Genomic DNA, 24,777 nt, shown 5'->3' with positions numbered 1-24,777 from the left:
TTCTCCTGCTGTGCATCAGGAGACACTAACTCAGTTTTATTGCCTCTTATGTCTGAGTAGGTACAGTTTCAGGATTGGTCAAAAGTCTGTGAAAGCTGTCTGCTTTCCCATCTTTCTTCCTCTTTTTCCTAGTTTTGCTTAATCATACAAAAATGCTGTAGGAAGAACAGTGGAAGTACACTGTGTTGTGTGGAACTTGAAGGACATCTCAGTGAAATAGCATGTCCAGGCCTCCTTTGCTTTTGTGCTCCAGCTTTTTGTGATGTGGGCTGGGATGGTGATAGTGGGGCAAGATGGTGTTGCTGCAGAAACATCAAAAAGTGGATATGTCATTGTTATGGGTCCTGAAGTTTTAACCAGAATTAGCTTGTGAGTGCATGTTTAAACACATTTATAGAGCTTGTGTGAAATACAAAGCCAGCACAGAACCTCTGCTGCCTCTGAGCCATTTACCTGTTCACAGCATCTGTACAGTTACTGCGCTTGCCACAGGGTGCAAACAGCTGGGTCTCGGATTGAGCCATCACACATTGCAGGACACAGGAAGTAGTGATTTTGTAAAGGCTTCACTTCCACACACACTGAAATATCACTAGGTTATTTATCTTGACCTTATTTGTGTGATTTCTTGTGACTTTTAGCTCATGTATCTTAGAAATAAGCCCCATACTTCAATTGAAGTAAGCACAGATTCTAGAAAAGCATCTGCCCTTGTTACAAAGGCAGGAAAAATGGATCTGCCACTTCTGTTCCAGCAGTTACTGATCCTAACTGCTTAACATAATGCTACCTTTGTTTTATTTCTATTTTTCATATTTCAGATTCCTTGTATTTTCACTAGGCTATAGAGACCTAATATTTTCCCACTGTGTACAATTGTGCTAATTGACTATTTGGAAGTCATTCCAGTCTTGTGTGTTGTTTTTCACCAAAACAATGAGTTGCATTTGAGGCTGCAGTTGGAATTGTTTCTGTTGATATGTTTTTTCTTTCTGTTGTCAGTGTAATATTTCAGTTCCTAGCACCTTTGCCAAAAATACTTCTTTATCTCAAATAATATTTTGCTATCATTAAATGTAGTATTACAACCAATTATAATTTGGCAACTCTAAAATGCTTTATAAAATGTCCTTTAAAACTCCTATCTTAAAGAGGAGGAGGGTAAAGAAGTTTTAAATATATTTTCCCTTGTATTTCTCACAAAGTTCATCTTGTCCATAAATTGCTCACCTCAAAATGAATGTTGTGGGGAATGTGGACATGGCTGTCTTGGTGAATACAGCTAGCTACACTGAAATGGCAGATTGCTTGCCATAAAGTCGATACTTGTTGGTTTTATATCAATGTTGTCTGACTTTGGAATGGTTTTTCCTCAATTTTGCCTTGTTCCCAGTTATATCAAAGAGTTTTGTAATTTTTCTTGCTGAACAATCACTGTTGAAATGCAAACCTCTTGCCAAATGCTTGGCTGCAGGGACAGTAGAGCAAATATTGTGGGTTCAGATAGGGGAGAGCAGGGAGGAATGGGTCAGCTGGAATCCCAATGCTTGTTGGATCTAAAGGCATCTCTGTTTTTGTAATGCTGCAGGAAACAGGGAAATATTTATTACCACTTGCAGTTCTAGTCTTTGGTATTGATGTTTCTTTCTTGGTCCTCAGAAAGACTGGAACCATCAGTAGTCATAGACTTAAAAAGAAATTACAGTCTAAAAAATAATTGTAGAAATGACATCCTGAGTTGCTTTTCTTTGTGCCAGGATCAGTCTGGTTCGGATTTCATTCACTCAGATGTGCTGCAGGGTAAAGGCTCACGGAATACTGCAGCAGGGTTTGGGTGGCAGACCACAGTGGTCCTTAGGATTGTGTGTGCATAACCGTGCATAAATTACATCCAGTATCTGGATATGTGGTGTTTCCCAGCAATCTTTGGTCAGAATGCCTTTGTCTACTTAGGGACCAAGTTATACTCTCACCTGTTGGTCCCAGTAACAAATAGTCTGCAGCTGAAATTTATGAAGTAGTCATGTGTTCTATAAAACCTGAGCTTAAAAATAATTCAGGTCACTTTTTTGTGTTTTAATTTATTAAAAATGTTGTCATAATTGGGAAGGCTAACTAAGTCTGAATTCAAATGGGGGAGGAATAAAAGGAATAAAACTTACTTTCAGCCAATATTTTAAACATGGAATATTGCAAACAGTAGAGCCAGCTTTGGCCTTTCTTGTTGGAAAACTCAAAAGTCAACTGTTCAATCTTTCTCTCATCTTGCATAAGAACCAAGAGATGATTTTTGCAAGTGAGCAAGTTTTGAAAAAACAGCCTTGTCTTGTATCGGTGAGTTTGAAAGGCACTGACTATCTAAAAGCTATAATAATTAAAGAAATAATCACTTGCTATAGGACATCTCTGTTGATTTGAGGCTTATTTATCCCTGTCCTTTGGGGAATTCTGCTGCTGTCTTTGGCGTAAATGACCAATCTAATATTAATGTACCTTTTCTGTTTAAATCCAGCTTCAGAGCTATGTGTGTGTGTGTCATAATCCTTTGGTAAAAAATGCTATGAAAATCAAACCCTTGAGCTGATGAGCAAAACTTGCATTTTCCAGTGTCCTTTTTAGAGAAAACTTTGTACAGGACAACAGCTATTAATTTAGTATCTCTTCCAAGGTCATTCATCTTCCTAAGGGAGTTCACAAAGATGTGCAAGGACTCCATACCACAGTATTTTTACTGCTTTTTGCCTCTTAATGACTGCAGTAATAGCTTTTGCTTCTCATAGATTTGGCTTCCTTTTCTGTTTAATGAGTGAAATATTATTACTTTGTTAATTAGAAATAATTAGTTCTCTAAGTTAATAACTTCATTACTGCAAAATCTTTTGATAAATATTCTGTGACCTTATTGCATATAGGGAATAATTTTCTGTTCTCAATATACTTCTGAAAAATGCAGGCATTCTATCTGAATGTAATCTGAATATTTTCCTCTTCTTGAGTGAAGAAAAAAAATTTTCTTGTGTTGATGGGAAACAATACCTGTGATATTTATTGTGCAAGTGGTATGATGTTTATGGGATGCCTTTTTTAAGCCATTTTTTTCCTTAAATTTTAACTATTGCCAAATGACCTAATTTGTGGGGAAAATTTTCTATTAAATGTATCAAGCTGGTTTAATAAGTCTCCTACACAGACTTAATAGTATTATTTTTTTTTCTTGAATGCAAGACACATTTAAGTCTTATAGTCTTAGTTTTGGTATATCTTTTTCAAGTTTGACTTGAAAACTATGAAAGCTATGTCTTTGTGTTGCTAATTACAATTGCAAAAATATACTGTAAAAGCAAAAAGTCTGAAAAAGCAACAAAATTCTGTAGAAAACAAAAGCTAGAAATCAATAATTATTTATTTAGCATGCAGGCAGTCTAAATTTTGAAAGAGAAAAAAAATAACATGCAAAAATGCCTTAAATTACTGAGCTAAATTGATGTCTGATAACTAATAGGAGCATTGGATTAATGGGAGTTAATTTACATTACATCTGGTTTTAGTTTAACCCATTTTATATTTACATCCTAGATGGCCTCAAACTAAGATGCATAAAATTGCTAATGTATTTCATAAATGATTGCAGGATCTCAGGCTTCAGATCTTGCATTTTTGTTACCACATTTTTTGGTTCAAAGATGTTTGGAAAAAGAATTTATATCAAGTAATAATATTTCTGTTCTAAATATTTTTCTCATGTGAGTGGTGTTTCTTTTCCATTCTAAATTTACATTTTGTCATTTAGCATTTTTTGTTGCAATTTTTAATTCAGTGCTTAATTTAATCAATGCTACTCTCAGGCTCATGACAACATTTAAAGCTGGCTTAATTTCAGTTTTATTTCAAAACTGCAGCCCAGCATTTTGTTCCCTTGGTTTTGTGCTGTGCAGAACCAGAGCTTGTCATTTCATGTCGTGATCTGCTTAATTCTTTGTCTAGCAGCAGTAAGAATGTTATTAGAAAAATCGCTATTTGCTTAAACACAGATGGGGTTGGAAATCCTAAATGCTGGGTTCTTAGAAAAAGAATTTTTTTTCCTGTGTGCATAAATTATCAATTATTTTTTCCCATCAATTAGCACTCGTATTTCATTACTCCTGATGTAACTGGATTGCCAACTATCCCTGAAAGTGTAAGTATTCCATTTCTTATTTAACCTCATTTTGGGCTAGGCTGAACTTTTGCTTTTATCAAGAGATTTTTTTTTTCTAAGACTGTTTTTAGAAATGATTGATGTCTGTTATTGCAACCTTTAGTTGGTACTTACTGTTGCATTCATTAACTCATTTTAAAGCATTAACAGGGCATTTCTGACCACTGCTGTATCCACCCTTTGTTTGTAGTTACTGGGCTTCTTTGCATTTACTAGGATTATTTATATAAAATATATTCTACTTCTGCACCTTGTGTTTTATTTACATACTTGCCCTTTAAACACTGCATTGCTCAGCTGCAAATTCACCCATCAAGACATGCAGTCACTTTTTGTGCAAGAAGGCATTGTTTCAGGCTTTTTGAAAACATGCTGTACCTGCCTACACTTGAATGCTAACCAAGCATCAGGAACTGGGGTCTGGGGCTTTTTTTTTGGTTGTAGTTTGTTTTCTTTATGAAGACTTGTATCCTGGATGGTGCTGTGGGTAAATTGCAGATGGGAAATCTCAGCTCACATTCTCTGTGATGTGTTTAGCTAGATAGCATCTCATAAAAGAGCTTTGAGGGATCCTTTTTCCCCCTTCCAGCCTCTAAATCTGGAATTGTGCATGGCTGTATAGGTGTGTGTTTTTACACTGTCAAACAGTGACTTCCTTCTGGAAGTTAAGCTGTGGGGGCTCCCAAAATCATGCAGTGCCCCAGAGCTGGTTCCTGGTGGGTGATGGTGTTGGGGCAGCAGGGAGCTGCTCCCTGCTCCCCTTGGCATCAGGAGGTGTGGGTGGGCTGTGCCAGGGAAGCACCCAGAGCCAGGAAACACCCAGGGAGAGGAGCAGGAGGGTGCTGGTAGCAGAGAGGAGGCCTGAGGGTGCATCTGTGCTGGTGGGAAACACTGATGAGGTGGCATGGACCATGTTACAGCTCAAGAAACCAAGCAAAGTTGCTGCATGGAGGGATAAAAGAGGACACTTGTTGCTAGGGCTCATTTGGCGGGGCAGGGCTTAGTTTTGAAATGTATATTTTCATCTGTTTCACCTTATGCTTTGAATGCCTCAATTTTTAAGGAATCTCTTATTACTTAGTGCTCTAATAAAGTAGACTTTTGGAGGCTAGAAGGTGTGTTATGGGCTTAAATTGAAGAAAATATGGGAAAGCATCTAGCTGAGCATGTGGCTGCTCAAGGATCTTGCAATGATGCCAATGTAGATTTATTTTTCTGGTTCGAGGAAGGTAGAATGATTATAAGGTGCCTTTCTATAATTGTTTTTTATTCCACTAATAAAAGTCTAATCCTTTCAGTATGAATCAAAATAGTAAGGTACTAATGGAGAGTTAGAACATGCAAGCAGTGAAGAGATGAGCTAATTACAGTAAATTAGCAATAAAATGAAATTTTTAAACTTTTGTTGTAAGGCCCACATATTTCAGGAGCAGTAAGTTTTCAGCTATAACAAAGAAATAACTGTGACTGTCTCCCAAAGACAAATTGGTCTGTAAAAGTTTGTGAACTGGTTTTTAGCGCAGCTTTTCCAGCACAGAATCAGCAGACCATTATCAACTGCAGTGTTAGAGGGTGTCCAAGGTAAAGTGGACTGAGATTCTCATGGTGCATCAGCCTCTGTCAACCCCTTAAAAGTAACATTTGAAAGTCTAGAGGTTTTTTTCCTAAATCTGAGCATTTGTAATCCTAAATCTCTGCTTTTAATCTCTTCTAAAATTCTGTGCCATATGGACCATGAATAACTCTGATACTCCATGTCTTGAAATTAATAGTGGGTTTACAAATTTGAATGAAACTGAATTAACCGCTGGATCTTTGTTTTTCTTTTGAATTTTATTTTTTTTCTTTAATGTTGCAATATGTCCAAAAAGGAAGTCACCCCACTCGGAAGCTTTTCCTACTCATCTTGCCCTGGCTGTTTTTTCGGGGTGGGGTGACCTTGCTGCTGTGTGTTGGCCACTTGCAGAGTAGAATGTTAGTGTAGAATTCCGCTGTTGATGTCTGTCCTTCTGCTGGGGCCTATCCTTGATAGACTTCCTACATGAGCATTCAGTAATGGTGTTGTCCCTGAGAAGAGATGAATACCAATTCTGGTTGCAGATATGATAATCAAGGTGTGAAATTAAATATTGTGCATGTTGAGGGCTGTATTAGTATATTTTCATATGTGTTCTTTGGTGTTTACAGAAATTTGCTGTTTTCCTAGGCAATTTTGCTGGTAGCTATTTTAGCTTATTCAGAACTTGTCTCTGGTGCTGTACCCTGCAGAAATAATGGTTACGTTCAGCTGGAACACAGAGATCCCCCCACCCTTTTTCTCTTTTCCCCCCACTTTTCTGATGTCTGAACTATTAATGGAACGTGCTGGTGGCTTTGCCTCTGATGAAGCCCCACAGTGGGATTCTTACCAGGGGTGAAAAGGGTGGCTGCAGGAAGACTCCAGCACCTTCCGCCAGTTCTGTGGGATGTTTGATGTCCTGGCACACACAGCTCAAGCAAAAGCTTGTTATTGCTCAACAAGCTGTTTTGCTATACTTGAAATGGAGTAAAGTGTGTTGACACTGGGAGACCCTGGCAAAGGAGCAGTTTTATTGCTGTAGCTGTGACAGAACAGTTACCACTGTGGTGGAAGATCTGTTCCTGGGCTTGAGGTAGTGCTCACCTTAAAAGCATATATTGATATAATACCCAATCTCATATTTTTTTGAATTTGCAAATATGAAAGGACAAATCTAAGTCACAAGTGTAATGAAATGAGCAAAATATTAATAGCTTACACCACAGTTAACTTTTCATTTGCTTTAAAACCCAATTAATTATTTTTAAGGCAAACAAATTTTGGTGCAAAGGGATTTCTTTAATAGTTTGGGGTTGGTTTTTTTTCCCACCTACTAATTAGACAAAAATGTTCACAAGTAATAGACATCAGATGTTCCACTTGGCTCTTACTGTTGCTATATTGTTAACATTTTTTTATTCAAACAGAGAAACCTCACTGAATATTTTGTTGCTGTGGATGTGAACAACATGCTGCAACTTTATGCCAGTATGTTGCATGAGAGACGAATCATTATTACCTCCAGCAAACTAAGCACTGTAAGTACTTCACACATCTCCTTTTAAGTAGGATATATTGAACATTTCACAAAAAGACCTGCAGACCTTTGTGGTTTTAGATATGTTCCATGTGTACTTATAAGACAATATCTACATACTCTTCTAATATATGGTTTTAGTCTGGCTCTTGAAGTACAAAAGTCTGATTTATGTAAGACCTACTCAGATACATTAAGTCAGGTTAATTATTTTTCTTATCAGGAGATGAGAGTTCTTTAACTCTCCTGAGTTCATTTCTGTGCCTTCTAACCTAAAAAGAATTATTAAGAGCTATTATAAGATCTTTATTATTCACTTGTGGCTTATTCCATTGGAGCTACTTGAAAGAAATCAAGGGTCCCTAATAATAGCTGCTATCCTAACCTGGTAATAGGTAGATTCATCTTTGTTAGAGTGGTTTGGGAGTGCACACTGTAATATCTCTGATTTGGAGCAGCTCTTCAGACTGTCAGTAATGCACAACTCAAAATAGCAGTTTTTTAATTAAAGGTTTTGAACTAATGTCCACATTAAAATGTTTCTTTTCCTTCCTTATGCCTGCTTAGGCTGCTTAATAAAAGAATGATGCATTTTGTTTGGAAAGTGTACCTAAATATTCAGATGCCATTTTATTTTACTCTTCACAGAATCTTACAGATTTTAAAATCCCCTGTATTTTGAGAATACTCATCAGTACAAGACACTCACTTTATAACCAAGTTTTAATCACAGAGCATAATTCTTATGCAGGATCTTTAGCCTATTAAGCACAATTACCTAAATTTTTTTGAAAAACGCTGCCTAGAACATATTGTTTAATATGCTCTCTGTGGTGGAAAATCAATTCTGTATTTCTGAGCACTGCTCATTGCACTGCCACATAAATGAACACATGGGTGTGTAAGGTTGGATATAGTACTAAAATACTGTTTTCAAAGACTTGAAGGTGCTGTAAGGAGTGAGAGTTCTTTGATTATAAATAATGGATAAAAATCCTTTCAATTTTTTTGAGTCAAAAGTAAATTGAAGATAGAGAAGGTTCAGAATTGCTGTAAAAGGCTGACAGGTTTTACAATTCTAGGTTCAGTAGCAATTATTTAATTGCCTTATTTTTTTAAACAGCATGGTGTTTAAAAAAGTAAAGCCTGATCCCTGGGTCTGTGGACAGCACTGCATTAGGGCAGTGCACAAGGGCAGCGCTGCATTAGGGCAGTGCACAAAGGCAGCGCTGCATTAGGGCAGTGCACAAGGGCAGCGCTGCATTAGGGCAGTGCACAAGGGCAGCGCTGCATTAGGGCAGTGCACAAGGGCAGCGCTGCATTAGGGCAGTGCACAAGGGCAGCGCTGCATTAGGGCAGTGCACAAGGGCAGCACTGCATTAGGGCAGTGCATAAGGGCAGCGCTGCATTAGGGCAGTGCACAAGGGCAGCACTGCATTAGGGCAGTGCATAAGGGCAGCGCTGCATTAGGGCAGTGCACAAGGGCAGCACTTGCCCAGTGCTCTGCAGGGTGTGGAGCCAAGTCAGTCCTGGGAACTGGAGGGAAGCAAACATGGGGTTCTATAAGCACAGGCCACGTGAACAACTGAAAACCAGCACAATAAATACTAAATTAATTTAGACAATCTTCACATTACTATTCTATGATAGACTTTTTAACCATCAAAGATGTTACTTTTTCTTAGGAAATTTCCATATTTTATTACAGGGGCTTTTTTTCCTCCTCTCCATGGTCCCCTCCCCTTCCTGAAATGGATAGGGAAAGAATTGTGCATTACCACATAGTAATAAGACCTGAATGGGCAAATAGATTTTGAAGGGAAAGCCCTTTTAGAGAAGCTGTCTTAACAGAAGCTCACATGATGTAGCAAAACTGGGAATCAGAATTTTTTTTCACTTTGCTAGTCTGAAACAGAGCTTGCTGTATTTAAAGGGAAAAAAAGGGGGGAAAAGAAAAGAAGGAATAACCATTAAAAAAGCTCAGCTCCAATGATGCCCCAGTCAGCCCTGTTTTACTGCTCCAGTAGAGAGCAGATAGGAATCCTGATGGCAGCTCTGAGCTCATGGAAGATTCATTCTGCAGGTGAGCACGTGTCCGTCTGCCTGACACAATTTAGAATTGTTCTCTCAGCCTACATTTGGATCTGCTTAGGACTTGTTTTTGTTAGGCTGAACATCTCAGCTGGTCTCTAGTGCTGTGATGTGACAAGACAAGAGGAAGTACCAGAATTAGACTGTGCTGATCTAGACCACCTTATTTAAATGATCAGATTTCTGTTTGGAAGTCATTACACAACAAAAGATAGAATATTCTGGTGGTGAGACTTTTGTTTACCTTTGTTTACCTTTGCCTGTTTATTCCTAACCTTTTAATGAATTAAAAGCCATCTTGCTGGTGTCTTCACTTGAAAATAATTTATGTCACCTTCCAGACATTTGTAGTGGTGTTTGGATGTCCTGGAGAATGTCCCCAAGCTGTGAATGTAAAGAGTAGCTTGCCGGTCAAATCCAAAATGAGAGCACATCAGCTTTACTTTTTCTCTGATTGCTTTTTTAGTCTATTGGCATTACTTAACTCATAGCTGAAGAAAATTACTGCCACATCATGTTGGACCCACTTTTGATACAGAATTGGTTAATATTCACTTGCACTAGTGAGTTCTGATAAAAAAAGAAATAGAAAAATATATCTGACTTCTTAAGAACTTCAGTTCACAGCAGTGCTGTGTGCTCATCTCTTTCATAAACAGAATAGGGGTGATGCATGGCCTGCTTCTTTGCAGAGCAATATAGCTTAAAAAGTTAATGAAACACTTTCCAGTATTGTCTGCAAGAATTTAATTGAATTGCCAAGAATGATTAAATGTGTTTTTGGGTTTTTGGCAAAAGATATTTCTTCTTTAACATCGGGATTGCTTGATGTAGTACAGTAAGCAAACAGAGTGTATTTGGGTATCACCCTTTGCGCAAGTTTTGTGCTGTTTTGCTGTTGCATGCAAAACACAGCAGACTGGTACAAAGTTCCTATTTTGATATTCCTAAATTACAGCTTGATACCAGACAAGATTATTTGTTCAAAAAAAGTGCAGTCAAACACAACTTTCTGTTAAGGGAGTTGTCTTATCTTTGGGGTTAACAGAATATCAAGTGTTTATGTCAGTTCATGGAGACTGGGTTGTGATGTCACCTTCAAGTTATCAGCTCTGTTTCGGTTCAGTGTCTCAGGGCAGTGACTGATAACAAAAGGCATAATTCAAGGCCTTGCTCACTTTCTCCTCACCCTTCTTGTAGGGCCAGGAATGGAAAAGTGCACTTACTTATGTTCAGGATTTCTTTGTCTACCATTTCTGCCCTGTTACTTTCATGCTGCCATTTTATTCAAGTAAAGGATCAGTCCTAGTATGGAAAAAAGGGGGCAAAACATGATGCTGTATTTAAAAGGGTTTACTGTAGAGGAAAAAAACCAGAAGAAAATAAGGTTGCCTATTTTAAGTTGCTGAGTAGAGTTTTTTTTAATTGAAAGAAACCCTAAAAACAGAAAAAAGAACCATCTTTTAGAGTGTTTCAGCTTATATTTTATTTCAGCCAAGCAGATTTTGTTTTATGTACATCTTCAGAATATTGCAGTTGTGTTTTCTTTGCATCTCCCCTTAAATTGATTTTTTGTGGATTTATCTCCTTTCAAAATTCCTTTGGTGTAGATATTTGTCTGCTAGTCCTTCCAATTACTACCAAGATACAAGTGGAAACTTCCCACCACTCCATTCTGTTGTAGCTTCTGGGTCATTATTTGCCCTAACTGTTGATTCTTTTATTAGCTAGACTTTCCAACCACTTTAATAATGTGATTATCACCAACCTCACAGCTTGCTTCAGGCTTAGTGTTAGAATGAGATGGATTCAGCTTGCCTGAGGATTATGCTCTGTAAGATCTGTTTGTAGCAAAAATTACCATTTCTGGCTTTTGAACAGTAAACTATGAAAGGGAAACAAATTATGTGGCTTTGGATTAAGCGAAAGGATGAATGAAACAAAGGGATTGATCTACTCACAGAGGTGGCTGTTAGTTATTTCACTTTAGCAGCAAAAGGAAGACCTTTCCTAAATAAATGTCAGGCTGTATGTTCTTTCACAGCACTGTTTCCTCACACGTCACTGCATCTGCATGTATTCTTATTAGTTGCATGGAGCTGTATGTGTTTCAGTACAAATAATTTTTTAATTTGGTCTTTTTATAAATTATTAAAGTGCTGGGATTGGCTTTTCCAGGAAGGCTGAGCTACAGCATTGATTTTATGCATGCTGGAGGCAGACCCTAGATGTTTTGGCCCCAAGTGCACCTGCTGTGGTAGTCTACCAGAACATCATACCACACTCTCATGTATTCAAAGCAAAGGAATAAATCATGATTTTACAACAGTGCATCAGTTGACTTATTGCTGTTTTGTGACCGGAGGTAGGAAGGATTGCTGTTTAAAGCCATGTCATCGGTTCTCAAGTCACTCAAGCATGAAAGCTTGTCATATGCCTCTGTAATTGTACCTCTGCCGTCTCTCCCTAACTAGTCAGCTGGGGCTGTGCGCTCCGTCTCAGCACCCGGCTGGCCAGTGTCTGACAGGAGCTTTCTCAGCAGCCTGTCAGGAATATGCTAACTAGATTGCATCTTCTGCAGCCAGCACTGGCAGGTGGAAGGGATGCTACACTTTAAAGCAAATGTCTAAATGTTATCTCTGCTTTGACCAGTATTTATTTTGGGAAATACAAGCCTGGCGTGTCTCAGAGCGCGGTCGTTACAAGTTCTGCTTGGTGCTGCCTCTGGGTTTCTTTGGTAGCCCTACAAAAAACAGACATAAATATCAACAAAAGATACAGATTTATTTGTTTTGGTGGTGAAGGAGCACTGAATTTACACACATACATATAAATTGACACACATACATTTGTGGAATCACTTTTACTGTTGCTTCCATGGGAAGAGAGCTTTCTACAGTCGCCCCCAGATGCCCTCAGTGAATTGGACTCTTGGCTTTATTCTCTTTTCTCATTAGTCTTGTTCAGCTCTTGTCACACTGTCCGTAGTTGCTCAGGAAAAAGTATTACAGATTTAAAATTTAATTCATATCTCAAATTCATGTGACCTGGAAGTGTTCAAGGGCTAAATTTAGTTCTTAAAAGTCAAGAAAGGGATGGGAATTTATCATTAACCTGCAGGGCAGAATGGATATTCTGCTGATACTCACTGTGCTCCCAGAAGCATAATTAGAATTAATTTTGGAATATAGCCTCAGATAGGCCATTTGGTCTGGAAATAAATGACAAGTGGCATTTAATTTTTTTTTATAGTTCATATGTAGGCAGTCTAAGATAACTGGACAGAGGGGCAAACTGTTGTAGGTGCAGTTAAGTTCCCATTGGGACACCTGTAGGGAGCACATTTCCAGCAATGAGGCTGTGGGATGTGGATGTCATTAAGAATAAAGTGGGGTTAGAATATACAGCCAGATCTGGAAAGCTGTCTCAGTCTTGAAGTTCAGCATAGTTTCCTCATCAACCAAGGATAAATAATTGCTTAAAGAATTTGTGAAAAGAAATTGAGATATGTCATTAAATTTTTTTTTTAATGAGAGCAGAAGGGAAAAAGCTAGTAAATAGTTGGAAATTGTTATTACCTGCCTTCTATGTAAAACAGGAGGAACTCCATTACTGGTGTTGTAAAAAAAAATTTGAGATCCCAAGCCTCAAAAATCCGTGCTGTAAAAAGAAAAGGCGTGTAGACAGATCTACAAATTAGCTCCAGAATTTAATTTTTCCCTTCCTTACACTTGCAGGGAAAAGAAAGCTCTAAGACTGAGTCAATCTGGGGCAAAGTTGTTTCTTTTTTGTAGGACTTTTGGCAATTCAGTAGAAACTGAGGGAACTAAATGCTGTGTAGAGCCAGTGTGGGCACTACTGTGGGACTCGGAGAAGCCTTTAGGAACCGAGTCCTTTGTGGTTGGGCTGAAGAGGAGCTGAAGGGGAAATAGTCCTTATTCTGTTGAGCAGAACTGTCTCACCCCCTACAGAAAGCACCACTGGAGTCATTCGGTGGCCATGTGAAGCAAAAGCAATAAGGAGGAGTTGCTGAAGAGTGAGTGAGTGTGTAGTACCAGCCATTGGTCTGATGTGCTGGTATGGCAAGATTTCCCCTTTTCATACTTGCTGCTGCTTTATCACTCTTTTTTTTCCTCATTTCACCAATGATAAGATGAGCTCTATAGCATAATTGTTGGTTATCTCTACTCCTGCTACTGTAAATTGTCTTAAGTAAGCCATTCACACAGAAGTTTGTTCCTGCTGCTTCTTAATTAGTGGATGGCAAAACAACATGCCATGGATTTCCTTTGGAGGCAGAAATGTTAATAAAAGTGATTTTCCTGGATGCTCTCCTTTCAGAGGTGAGAAACATTTGCAGAACCCCCTAATTTTCTGGGAGGGTAGCTCTTCCTCAATGGAGATGGTTCATAAAATAAAGGAGGAAGGAAAGGAGGCATCAAGGTCAGAAAAGGGACACAAAGATGTATATGTTTGTGGTGTTCTGTGGTTTTGTGAGTGAGGAACAGATAAAGAAGTTAAGCAGTAAATGAATGTCAAAATGAGAATAAACAAATCAAGAAAAAGCAGAGATGAAATGAAGAAATGTGAGGAAACTGCAATTTTTGAGCAGATGATATAAAGAGGCATAGGTAAGTAAATGAGTATCAAAAGAGACATGCTATTAACCCAGTCTCTAGTGTTTTAGGGATAAAACCTGGTGATTAACGTCCAAGAGTTTCATTTTCAACCTACAAAAAATATGAAAAACCTTTGTGGTATGAAAACAGTGAGTAACTGAATGAAGTTACATGGTTTTTTCTCTGCACCAACACCTACTTTGTTATATAGATACCTCTGATTATCTTTGTAAGTGCCTTTGGGTCCCTGGTGTAGGCACAGTATGTCAGTGGTATTCCTTGTAGAGCGCTCACCTGTCTACTACCACTTCAGTTCTATTTTCTGCTCAGCTTCCCTTCTTGGGCAGCGTGTCACTCCTGCAGCCATGGGCAAGGAACAAGCCGTGTCTGCAGCCTTCTCTTTTCTCTTCCAAGCTAATGCACAAGAATGATGCCATAATGCTGCTTTGTGAATCAAGAACTGCGAGAAAAGAATGAAATTGATTGTATATGAAGTGCTGTCAAAATCATGAATAACACTCATCTCTTCCCTTTCTGTCCCCCAGAAAGAATGATAAAAGGAAGTGAATAATCCTAAAAAAAACCAACAGCAATTCAGGGAGAAAATAAGTTTTTTATATAGGTGTTTTCTTTTACATCTTTAATTTTTAGAAGGGAAAAAGTTAAAATATTCATCTGTGAACTGGAAATATATTTCCCTTTCTCTCTCCCTCCTGTGAGAGAGAAGAGATGGATTTTCATCTTGCCAACAGGAGGAAAATGCATTATGGCTCATTTAAGGTTCTCCCTCTTTTTCTTGCTAAAGATTATGGGGATGGCAGATGGAAAATGATTAGCCAGGAGCTAAATTAAAGAATTGCATGGAAGTGGCTTTGCATATCATGGCTTGGACAATATATTCTGTTCTCTTTTGTTGCTAAATTTTTTCCCTCACTGATTTCTCACCAGTGCTGGCACAATCAGCTAGGTTTATCATTTAGTCTGACTGTTTAATCTTTAGAGCTGGGAATAGATTTATGCTCTCTTGTAAACTGGCAAAGCAAGATCTCCCTTCCCACTTTCACTCCCCAGCAGTCTTCCCCTGCCCTGCCCCCCATTCAAGAAGTGGATGGAAAGGTTGGTCTCCACAAATGTAAAGCATCGGTTATGGGCTTGGGGCCTGATCTCATTCTCAATCAAACAGGATTTAGATGTGTTGGCCCCTCTAAGATAAAGTTGGTTTAATTTAGGAGTTATAATAATGTAGAGTAGAGGCTTCCTATGCCTTCACCTATGCAACTGTTCCCCTTTCAGGACGCAGACAGTGTTTCTCAGTAATTCTTGTGAACTGGGATATTGGGGAAGGAGCCACAAGGGTTGGTCCAGGCTGATGGTGACTGCTGTAATTGTGGTAAAACAGTGACCCATCCCTAGGGTTTGTTGCTATAGGTATTAATGAGTAGATGAGATAACGAAACTAAACAGAATCTTGGGCATCTTTCAACATATGTGTGGTCAAGGCAGTGGGAGGGAAGCAGTTCTTTGGCCCATTGGGACTGTTAGGGAGGAGGGAGAGAGCACACCAGTACCCATTTCTGGACATGGTGTTGACAGAGATTGACAGTGTTTGATGATTTTTCAGGAAATGCTTTTATCACAGTAGTTCTTTAGTTGCTTACAGTAGATTTTGAAAGGTTCTATAGAATCACAGGTTAATTTTACTTTAGCATTTGTTTAACTTCTGTTGCTGTTTTTGGCTTTCTGACAAGATTCTGCTAATCAGTTTCTGTCTTCCTTGTTTGTGCTTTGCAATGTGTGGAAATCTTGCCACCTATGCACTTTCTCTCATTTTACCTTTGATTATAGAAAAGACTTTGAACAAAGTAATTTATATCAATAGAAAGAAACTGCCAGATATCTTTTGTGCAGGATACAGGTATTTTTATGTTACTCATTGAAATAATGTGAATGATAGGTATCAAATAAGCATTAGCTGTGAGTCTGCAGAAAATGTTTCAGCTGAAGTGGTGTGGCTCCAGACATGGTGCAGTGTTTTAGCAAGACCTGAAATGAGGAACAGACATGAACAGAAAAAGGGACCAGTCTCTTGGAAAGATTCACTGGTAGAAGCGAGCATTGGCGTAGCAGATACACACATCAGAATTACTGCATCCACACGAGGGAAAGGAGGGGAGGAGCTGCACTCTTTGTGTTCCCAGGAGCAGGTAAACCTGCTTTGATCAAGTCCTGAACTAAAACTTCTGCTGGCTGTTCATGTTCATTACTGCATAGATTTTGAACAACAGCCTTCCCAACTGTCTGCTTATTGCCATAAGGTAGAAAGGAGCTCTTAATTCTCTAGAATTTGGGCATTGTTTCAGTCTTGTTGAGATTTGGTAGTAATCAATTTTGTGTCACCCAATAATTTGCTAACAAATTCTTTATGTGGTCTCCCACTATTTGGAAAGATTGTATTCTCATTGGACATGTAGTTTCAGAATTTTTTTTTTCAGGGGCAAAGGTAAAAATTATTTTACCAGAATCACTCGAGAGTTTACTCTGGAGAAAACACCAGTTACTTTCCTTGCAGTATGTGAAAGCTCACATGTTGATTCTGGCTGCAGCATCTTATCAGGAGAGATCAGAAACAGAGTAGAAACTTTCAGTTGGACTCAGTACTATTAATAAGTCTATTACTGATGGAAAAAGACATAAAGCTTCTTATGCCCAGTCTAAATGTTAGAGAATTCAAATTAGATGTGTTTATTTGTTAAAGGGTTGAACATTAAAATTTTACTTTTAACTAATTCAAATAATTTGACTCGTGCTGTTCATGTAATTCAAAACTACATTATTTAAACCAGTTTTAAAAAGATAATTAGATTTATTTCTGAAAATAAAAATTGTTTAACTAAAAGACATTCTTTGAAATGGAGAAAAGCAATCTAAATATCAAAATTGATGGAAGTAAAAGTATTAGAAGTTCTGTTGAGTATTGGCAAATGAGTTTCAGCTGACAAAAACTTTACTTAAAAACTGTCTGCCCATTTTTTAATGGATAGAAACACAGCCCTAGTAGATCTTTTGTAGTGAAATGAACTACAAGAGGATGTCTCGACATCATTTGTTGCCTCAAACCAAGAAATAAATTGAGGTTTGCAGAGATGAGGTTCTTCAGCGCTTGTCTGTTATAATTTAAGGTTTTTCATCTGCATCAACTGTAGAGTTGTGCAATGATATATCTATGTGGATACATAAACATACAGCAACCTTTATTGGACAGAGGCGTTTGCCTTTAGTGTAAAACTTACCTGTAAAAGGAATCACAATTCACAGTTGGTGTTTATATCCAGTTGTCAGTGGAAGAATAGGTAGGGTTGGACACAGTCTTGAGGACAACTTCAAGATGGTTTGGGAGAATGTCTGCTGAAGACGACTTCAAGATAACTTCGGAGACGTGTACCTCTTTTGATTTTTATGATCTATGACATATCTTTTCAAGGTAGTTCTTGATAACTCCTTTTGGAATAGATAGCAGTCAATTGACAGACTCCAGAGAGATGTCTTTGTGCCTTAATAGTGTAAGGAATTGTTTTCTGCAGAAGATATCCCCACTTGGTCAAGCAACAGATCTCATTTCTTTGCCTGGGAGCTTGTGCTGAGTGCTCTGTTTGAGGATGTGCCCTGTAGCCTGTAGGAGCCTGCCAGGCACAGCTCCTGTGCATGGACACTGTTGGACACCCCCAAACCCAGTGTCACCTCTGTGGAGCTCTGATGTAAATGGTCGAGTTCTCCCTGGTACCTGGCTTTTCAGAGCTCCTGAACTGCCTTGTTCCTTAAGTGCAGCATTGTTCAGGGCTCACAGCAGTTCCCATTCTGGTCTGTGGAGTGGATGTGTCAGTTAAAGAGGAAGGTTATTTAAATAACTAATGCATTTGAGAAATGCAGTCACCATTGAAACAGCAAAAAAAAAAATAGGCAAAAAGAGATTGTTTTACATCAAGTATGCAAATTTTAATATGAAATCCATAATTATCTTATCAGTATTTGCTTAAAGGCAGAGTTGGCAGAATAATAAAATGTAGCACAGTTTGAAGAGCAGCACAGTCCCATAGCTGCTTGTGTTACAGGCTTGTAAACAGGAAACTTTAAAACATATTCATGGCATACTAAAATGTTTGGAAACATACTGCAACAGCATAGAGGGAAATGTTTAAATAAGATCTTACCGTAAGATGTTATTAAATAGAAAAGCGATGAACAGCACAACAAAAGCTCGATGTGTAAGTTATCAAATCTTTGCCTTTCCTGCTAGAAATAAAAAAAAATAGTAGATAAAAAATTAGAAATGGTAAATAGATGCTAGTGGGAGTGCCACACTAAAATACAGATTATAAAACGAGTTAATAAAACTTCAGATGTTTTTAAGGAATTGCATAGTTCCTCTGTTAAAGTGAGAATTAAAATATAACAGACATGCATAAGATAGGAAAATTTCTTCATGCAAATAGTATAGTCATCTTAATTCATAATTTAAGAATGCCTATTAAGAGAAGGAGGAGGCAACTGTATACATCAGGGGATATCCTGTATAACTGTATGCTCAGCTTTATTGCAGCCTCTGATTGAAATACAAGAAATGCTGATTTTTTTCTATAGGTTGTTGGGGTTTGAAATTTATATACTATGTACAAAAGTACGTGGACATAATAGTAATACCATATCTATTCTGAGTGAAAGAGCAAAAAGCACGATGCTGAGCTGGACTGTGCTAACAGTAATGTTAGTTCAGCTACACAGAGAGATAATATGGAAATAAACCTCATAAATCCCATTGTGTAGAAGAGGGAGAAGGTCCTCATTTATTTCTTCCCCAAATCAATTCATAGTAACAACCCAATAATTATTAAAATACCCATTATTATAAGTCCAAAATGAGAGTAATTGCAGAAGTGTAGTGTAAAGCTAAGAAAGGAGATGTTAATGTGCAAGGAAGAGTTTAAATAGGGAATTATGATATCCTTGGCTTTCTGCTGTGTAGCTGTCAGGCTGGGGCAGCTCGCTGGTCAATAGTGACATTCTGTGTGTCAGTGAGCAGAGTCTCCTGATACCTTAACCTGCAGTTCACACATTACTGAAGCTCCAACTGTCGAACATTCAAGTCCCTTGGTACCCCTGCAGCTTCCAGACTCTCCTGACTGGCTCATGTTTCATTCTTTGGCAATTTGCCCTAATGATATCCCTCAGGAGCTTTCAGACCCTCTTCTTTTCCATATTTAATCGTGTTATATTAATCTGAGGGCTGAGCAAACTAGGCTGCACAAATTGTAATTGTCTGTGATTTCTGCTGCAATGGTCTTATAACTGCTTTTTTTAATTTTTAGTATAAAAATATGTGTACAAAATTGTAATGTAATTTTTTATTTACAAATCTAAATGTCCAAGACAACCAGGATGTGAACACTTTAACTGCTGATCTGTTCCACAAAGAGGGTTGGTTTTTTTCCCTGTAAAATCCATAATGTTTTAGCATTTGCTGTATGGGCAAGATTTACATTTTATTTTTTGCTCTTTGTTTTGTTACTGCGAAAGTTCATGTCTAATAAACAGTGTCATTATCAAGTTAAACTCGGGTAGTAATTTAGTTGTGATATAAAACATTAGGACAGCCTCTTCTTTTCCGTTAGCTTGGTAACTTCTATATGGGGCATGCTCTTAAAGTGTTTTTTCTCCTTTTTCTATGAGGTTTGTAGTGCTACATGGGATCGATATAGGCTGCCATGTTGTGAACAGTCTGGATTTTTTCTCATTCTGTTGTAACTCTGTGCCTGCATATTAAAATAACAAAAATTTGAGAGACTCCCTTATAGCAAAGATAGCTCAAATTGGAATTCTTTACATATTGCAAGATTATTTTGTTCACTTGTGGAATGAACTTGGCCCCATTTCTAATGAATTCCATACTTCTGTGTTTCTTTGTTTTGGGGGTAAAGTGGTGGTTGTGGTGTTTTTTTTGTTTGTTTTAGAAAACCAGAGATGTCCATTTGGAGTGGTTAGCAGTTTGTAGCACCTCCTTTCTTGGTCAAGGAGTTCATTTTCCATGATCCTTGTGCCAGGCTTGGAAGTCTCTGCTTTGGGAAGGGAATTTTGGAAAATTGTAATTAAGATGCATTTTTGTTACAGGAATATTCACTTCAGATTTTTTTTTTTTATAAGATAGTTTGGAAATCAAGGTAGTGACCCAAACAGGAGTTAATCCTGCTTCTGAATTTTGTGCAGTTCTGTGGTTTCATGCAGCTTCAGATCAATTCCAGTTAAAATAGCAGATATGGGGACTAGAAAACTCTCCTGAGTCTTTCCCACTCAGTGGAGCCAAGTGGAACAGGGGTGCACTTCAGTCCTGTGTGTTCATGGCAGTGCTCATGTTTGACCATGACTGCATCAAGCAATTCATGATTATTTCCCTTTTTCTAAGGGAATAGCTGAGCAGGGAGGGCTGACTTGTTAGCCTGCCTTCTTGCAGATGTTGTGCTTGTATACATACATCAGAGTTTTTTGTCGATGTGTTTTTGCAATTCAGAGTAATTTACAAAATTATATAAGAGGTGGTTTGGGGAGGTTAAGATTTTTGCATGTCTAAAGTTAATTTAAGATTTTGTATTTTCTTTTTATTCATGGTTTTTTTGTTGCCAATTCTGTGTGTATATTTTTATTTTTAGTTAACTGCTTGTGTTCATGCGTCAGCTGCATTGTTATATCCAATGTATTGGCAACATATTTACATCCCAGTGCTTCCTCCACATCTTCTGGACTACTGCTGGTAAGATAGCTAACCTCTTATCCCCATTTCTGAGATTCTGACCTGTCTTAGAATTCTGAGTAACTGATGAAAACACTGACTTTTTATTATGACTAAGCAAACAGGTTCCAGTTTATGAAAGCACTTAGACCAATGCTTAAATGATGACTTGACTAGGGATATTCCATCATGCCTTGATGTTTGAATTGGTATCTTGAATTACAGTGCTGATTCCTATTAGTACAGCATTTAGAATCCTGTTTGTAAGAACTGGTTCTGTTTTGTTGGTAAGAGAATTCATTCAATAATTTAAATGCAAGCATGTTACAGTTTTCTTTTATTTGGCTTTTAGTTTAGGTTGAAATACATTATACTTCTAGAAGCATTCAAAAAAACCCCGATCATTTTTTCCAGAATCAGATGTTAGTATTCATCAGTGATTTAGTACTTGTATTTTAACTCAGCCAGGCTCAGGATTCTAGCCAGCCCTTTCCCAAAAGAGCTTAAAAACTTCTTTTGGGACTCCAAAATTTTTATTACAAGAATTCTGCTTTTCCTGATGAGTTTCTGTTCACATGACTGATTTTGTGGTTTTGGCATATTTTTAAGTTGAACAAGATTCACTTCTGATCCTTCTAGGGGATGATATTTCCACATGCCTGTGTTTCACAATTTCTTGCTTTTATTCAGAATAGTGGCAGAGATAACAAATGAGAGTTTCCATTTTCCCTTTAAGCAGGAATATCCATCCCTGGAGATTTTCACTTTACCTAGACCCTCTGGGTCTATTATGGAAAAATGAACCATTTCAAGCTGTTCTAGAGATTAGGAATTATTATTATTATATATAAAACCTGAGACGCAGCCAGATATTACCTAAGCAAAGCTAAGTCTGTGTTTTCTTCATAGAAATAAATTATGCTTATGTGTTTGCTGGGCTTTATGTTGTTGATTTTCGTTTGAGTTTTTCCCCCTCAAACCTACGAATGCATTGCTGTTCTACTGAACTCCATCTAGTCTAATGAACTTTTGTTTTCAAACAAATCCTCACTGTGTTTCCTTAAGTGCCTTTGGTAGTTTTTCCTGAAGTTCACAATATTTGTCCATGGTATATTTTTTTTTGTGGTAGTTCTTACAATTCATGTATATATTATTTGTTGTTTTAAAAAAGAGAATAAATGTTTTTCTCCAACTCCTCCTTTTACTTACAAGTACAGCTAAGCCTTTCATGTTTAATAATAGTTTTCTTTTGAAGAAACTTTGTTCTAATTGTTTCTCCTCCTGCCTTTGATAAAATATACCAGGATGGGGTAGAACTTGGGTGTATTTAGTTTTTGTATTACTTGAGCTTATGGCCAGAACCTTTGTGATTTTTCAGATCATCCAAAAATGCTGTTCTCAGAAGGCAGATCAACACTTTCATGCAAGCTGTACCCTGTAGAGTGCATCCTGAATATGAAAAGATTTTTTTTTTTATTTCCCCTTCTAAGCCCACATAATGTTTCCAGAAATAACAATATGAGATGCTGTACACATCTCCATGTGATGATGATAATAGTTGGGATTCTAGGTCACAGAGGTATGACCTGAGAAATTTTTTTACTCATTAAAAAGAAGCATGGAGTTTCTTAAACTTGTAAAATTCGTTTAAATCCCGTATTCTTTTTCACAGTAGTATGGTAGGGTGGAGTAAAAAGTTCCCCTGTTTTAGAGATGTTCAAAAGGAAACATAAAGTTCATGAAAAGAAATGCACAGCTGATGAATTTATCGCAGTAATTCAGACCTTTTTACTCAGATTTTTGTACATTTACATTTCTCTTTCTGTTCATCTAAATGATTCTTTTGTGAGACAGGTTGGAAAAGTGTAATAAAAACACACCAATGACTTAGCTTTCCTCATGTTCTGATGTATTAACAGTAAATAAATGTTCTCCTCAGAGGTATATAATATAGCAAGTTAAAGAACCTTGATGAATTCTTAAGGTCAAAGATTGTAGTAGGCCTGACCTAGTTTGCAGTCCAACAGGATCACGCCAATTTAAAATTAATAGAATGCAAAAGTTATTTTGCATACTTCTCTTTTTTTATGTCATTTTTATAAGCAAATTTCATTTTATAAAAGTGCCATTTTAGCTCAATGTGCCTAGAAATTTCATTGTCACTGTTTCACTTGGACTTCTTGGAATGTCTCCCATGAAATCTCATTTTCTTAGTTAGTGTTGTCCTGAAATGGCATTCAAATATATGAAGTAGGGGAATATCAGTTGAACAATTTGTTCATTCTGTGGAAGTAAGGCTTTTTGTAAACAAAGATCAAATTCATTTAAATCTATCAATTTAAAGATACGCCTCATTCTGTAACCTTTTTTTTTGCACATTAATCATATAGCATATTTTGAGAGAAGTCCACTTTTTTTTTATTAGTTGGACTAAGAATCTTCATAATATTATCATGATAAAATATGCAATTCTGTGGGGTTAGACTTTGATAAATTACATTAAGTGCCTAACTGGTACATTTTGTAAGCAGGAAAAAAGAAAAATGTATCTTTGAGGAAAAAAAGGCTATATTAAAATTATTTCCATTTTTTCACTTGCCTTTTTAATTAATATCTATTAATTTCTATCCTGCTGCCTGATTTACAGGCTGGATTTAGAGCTAATGTAACAGATGAGGCTGGAGTAGCCCAAAGCAGAGGGTGAGTGTGGACTGCACCACCCTGAGGAGTGGCAGGCTGAGAGTGCCGGGCTCTGGGGCAGAGCAGAGTCTCTGTTCATGGCTTCAGGAGGGGCTTGGTACCCCCATGAGCTTAGCTTGGCTTGGAGTGCCATTATGGGAGCTCCACTGTGAGAATTGGAGTGACCATCCAAAAAAGGAGTTGTCAGAAATTTATTTTTCTAGAAGATAGCACAATATAGGCTGAGAAAGTTACATTCATTGTAGGTGCAGAAAAAAATCCACTGTGCAGTTCATAAAAAATTGAGTTTTATATTATGTTGTAAAAAATTGATTTCTCTTCTACATTTAAGTAAGTAATAGGAGACTCTTGCACTCAGTGGAGTGGGTGGCTGGCTTTCAAGAAAACTGTTACAAAAATTAAGTTTGAACATTGATACAGTAATTATATTTGAATAAAATTATTTTTTGTGAAGAAGAAAGCTAATTTAATGAAATTTCTGTCTAATATCTTGGCAAACTGAATCACCAGTATTAGAATATATGCCAGTTTTGTCTGTGGATGATAAAGCATCTGTTATACTGGTGCTCTGTTGAGAATGTAATGCAATCAGAAAATTCAAGTTACAATTGCAATAGGTCTTTATGAGATTTGGTCTCTTCTGAATTAGGATATACATACGTCTGTTTTCGTGAGAATGGGGCAATTATTTTCCAATTAACTTGGATGTTTTGCATAACATAGTAATTATTTTGGGCAGTGATACCACTGATTGATATTTTTGATGGTGACATGCAAAAGCAAGAGAAAACTCTATAGCAGCTCCCAGTAGTATCGTAGTAAGCAATTTCGTGTGCGTATTCCAGTCCTCTGCTGTTAAGGCTTCAGAATCCAGCAGTAATAAAATTACCTTTTGCTGAAAACGATTAAATTGACTTTCCATGCCTGCAGTTTTTATTTCATCCATTTTCAAGATGTGCTTTGTAACTTTATTCTGTTAACTTCAAAATTGAAATGGTGTAGTGTTGCTTTGTTCTGTAGAGAAAAGAGCTACATGCTTCCCTTTCTAATGGCAGATTTATTAATGGAGCAAATCATCAGCTACCTTAAGTCAGCACAGGCATGGTGAAGCTACTGGCACAGTGTTGATGTATGAGAAAACAAGTGTGCATAAAATCCATACATGACATAGCACTTGTTTTCACTGTAGTTTTGCCTGTTCTCATTATTTGTACCACTGAGATATCCTGATATGAGGAACCTGAGGATCTGTTTTGCTGCATATTCTGCAGCAGAATTCTCAGTAACATGTCAGCC

At 37.5% G+C, this 24,777-nt stretch overlaps 1 protein-coding gene across 2 annotated transcripts in view; it reads left to right on the top strand.

Annotated features, from left to right (window-relative positions):
- Window positions 1-24,777, top strand: part of DENND1B (DENN domain containing 1B) — a 150,675-nt gene that overhangs the window by 73,034 nt on the left and 52,864 nt on the right. Inside the window, exons 8-11 of one of the 2 annotated variants that reach the window (XM_058030590.1) lie at window positions 2,275-2,334; window positions 4,124-4,177; window positions 7,184-7,294; window positions 20,702-20,802. In XM_058030590.1, the coding sequence (XP_057886573.1) occupies window positions 2,275-2,334; window positions 4,124-4,177; window positions 7,184-7,294; window positions 20,702-20,802 (326 nt within the window). The remainder of the gene's footprint in view (window positions 1-2,274; window positions 2,335-4,123; window positions 4,178-7,183; window positions 7,295-20,701; window positions 20,803-24,777) is intronic. The other variant, XM_058030591.1, reaches the window with a different exon arrangement.

This window comes from Melospiza georgiana, chromosome 9 (genome assembly GCF_028018845.1).
Source record: "Melospiza georgiana isolate bMelGeo1 chromosome 9, bMelGeo1.pri, whole genome shotgun sequence".
Taxonomy (NCBI): Eukaryota; Metazoa; Chordata; class Aves; order Passeriformes; family Passerellidae; genus Melospiza; species Melospiza georgiana.
This window is presented reverse-complemented; position numbering and strand designations above follow the sequence as displayed.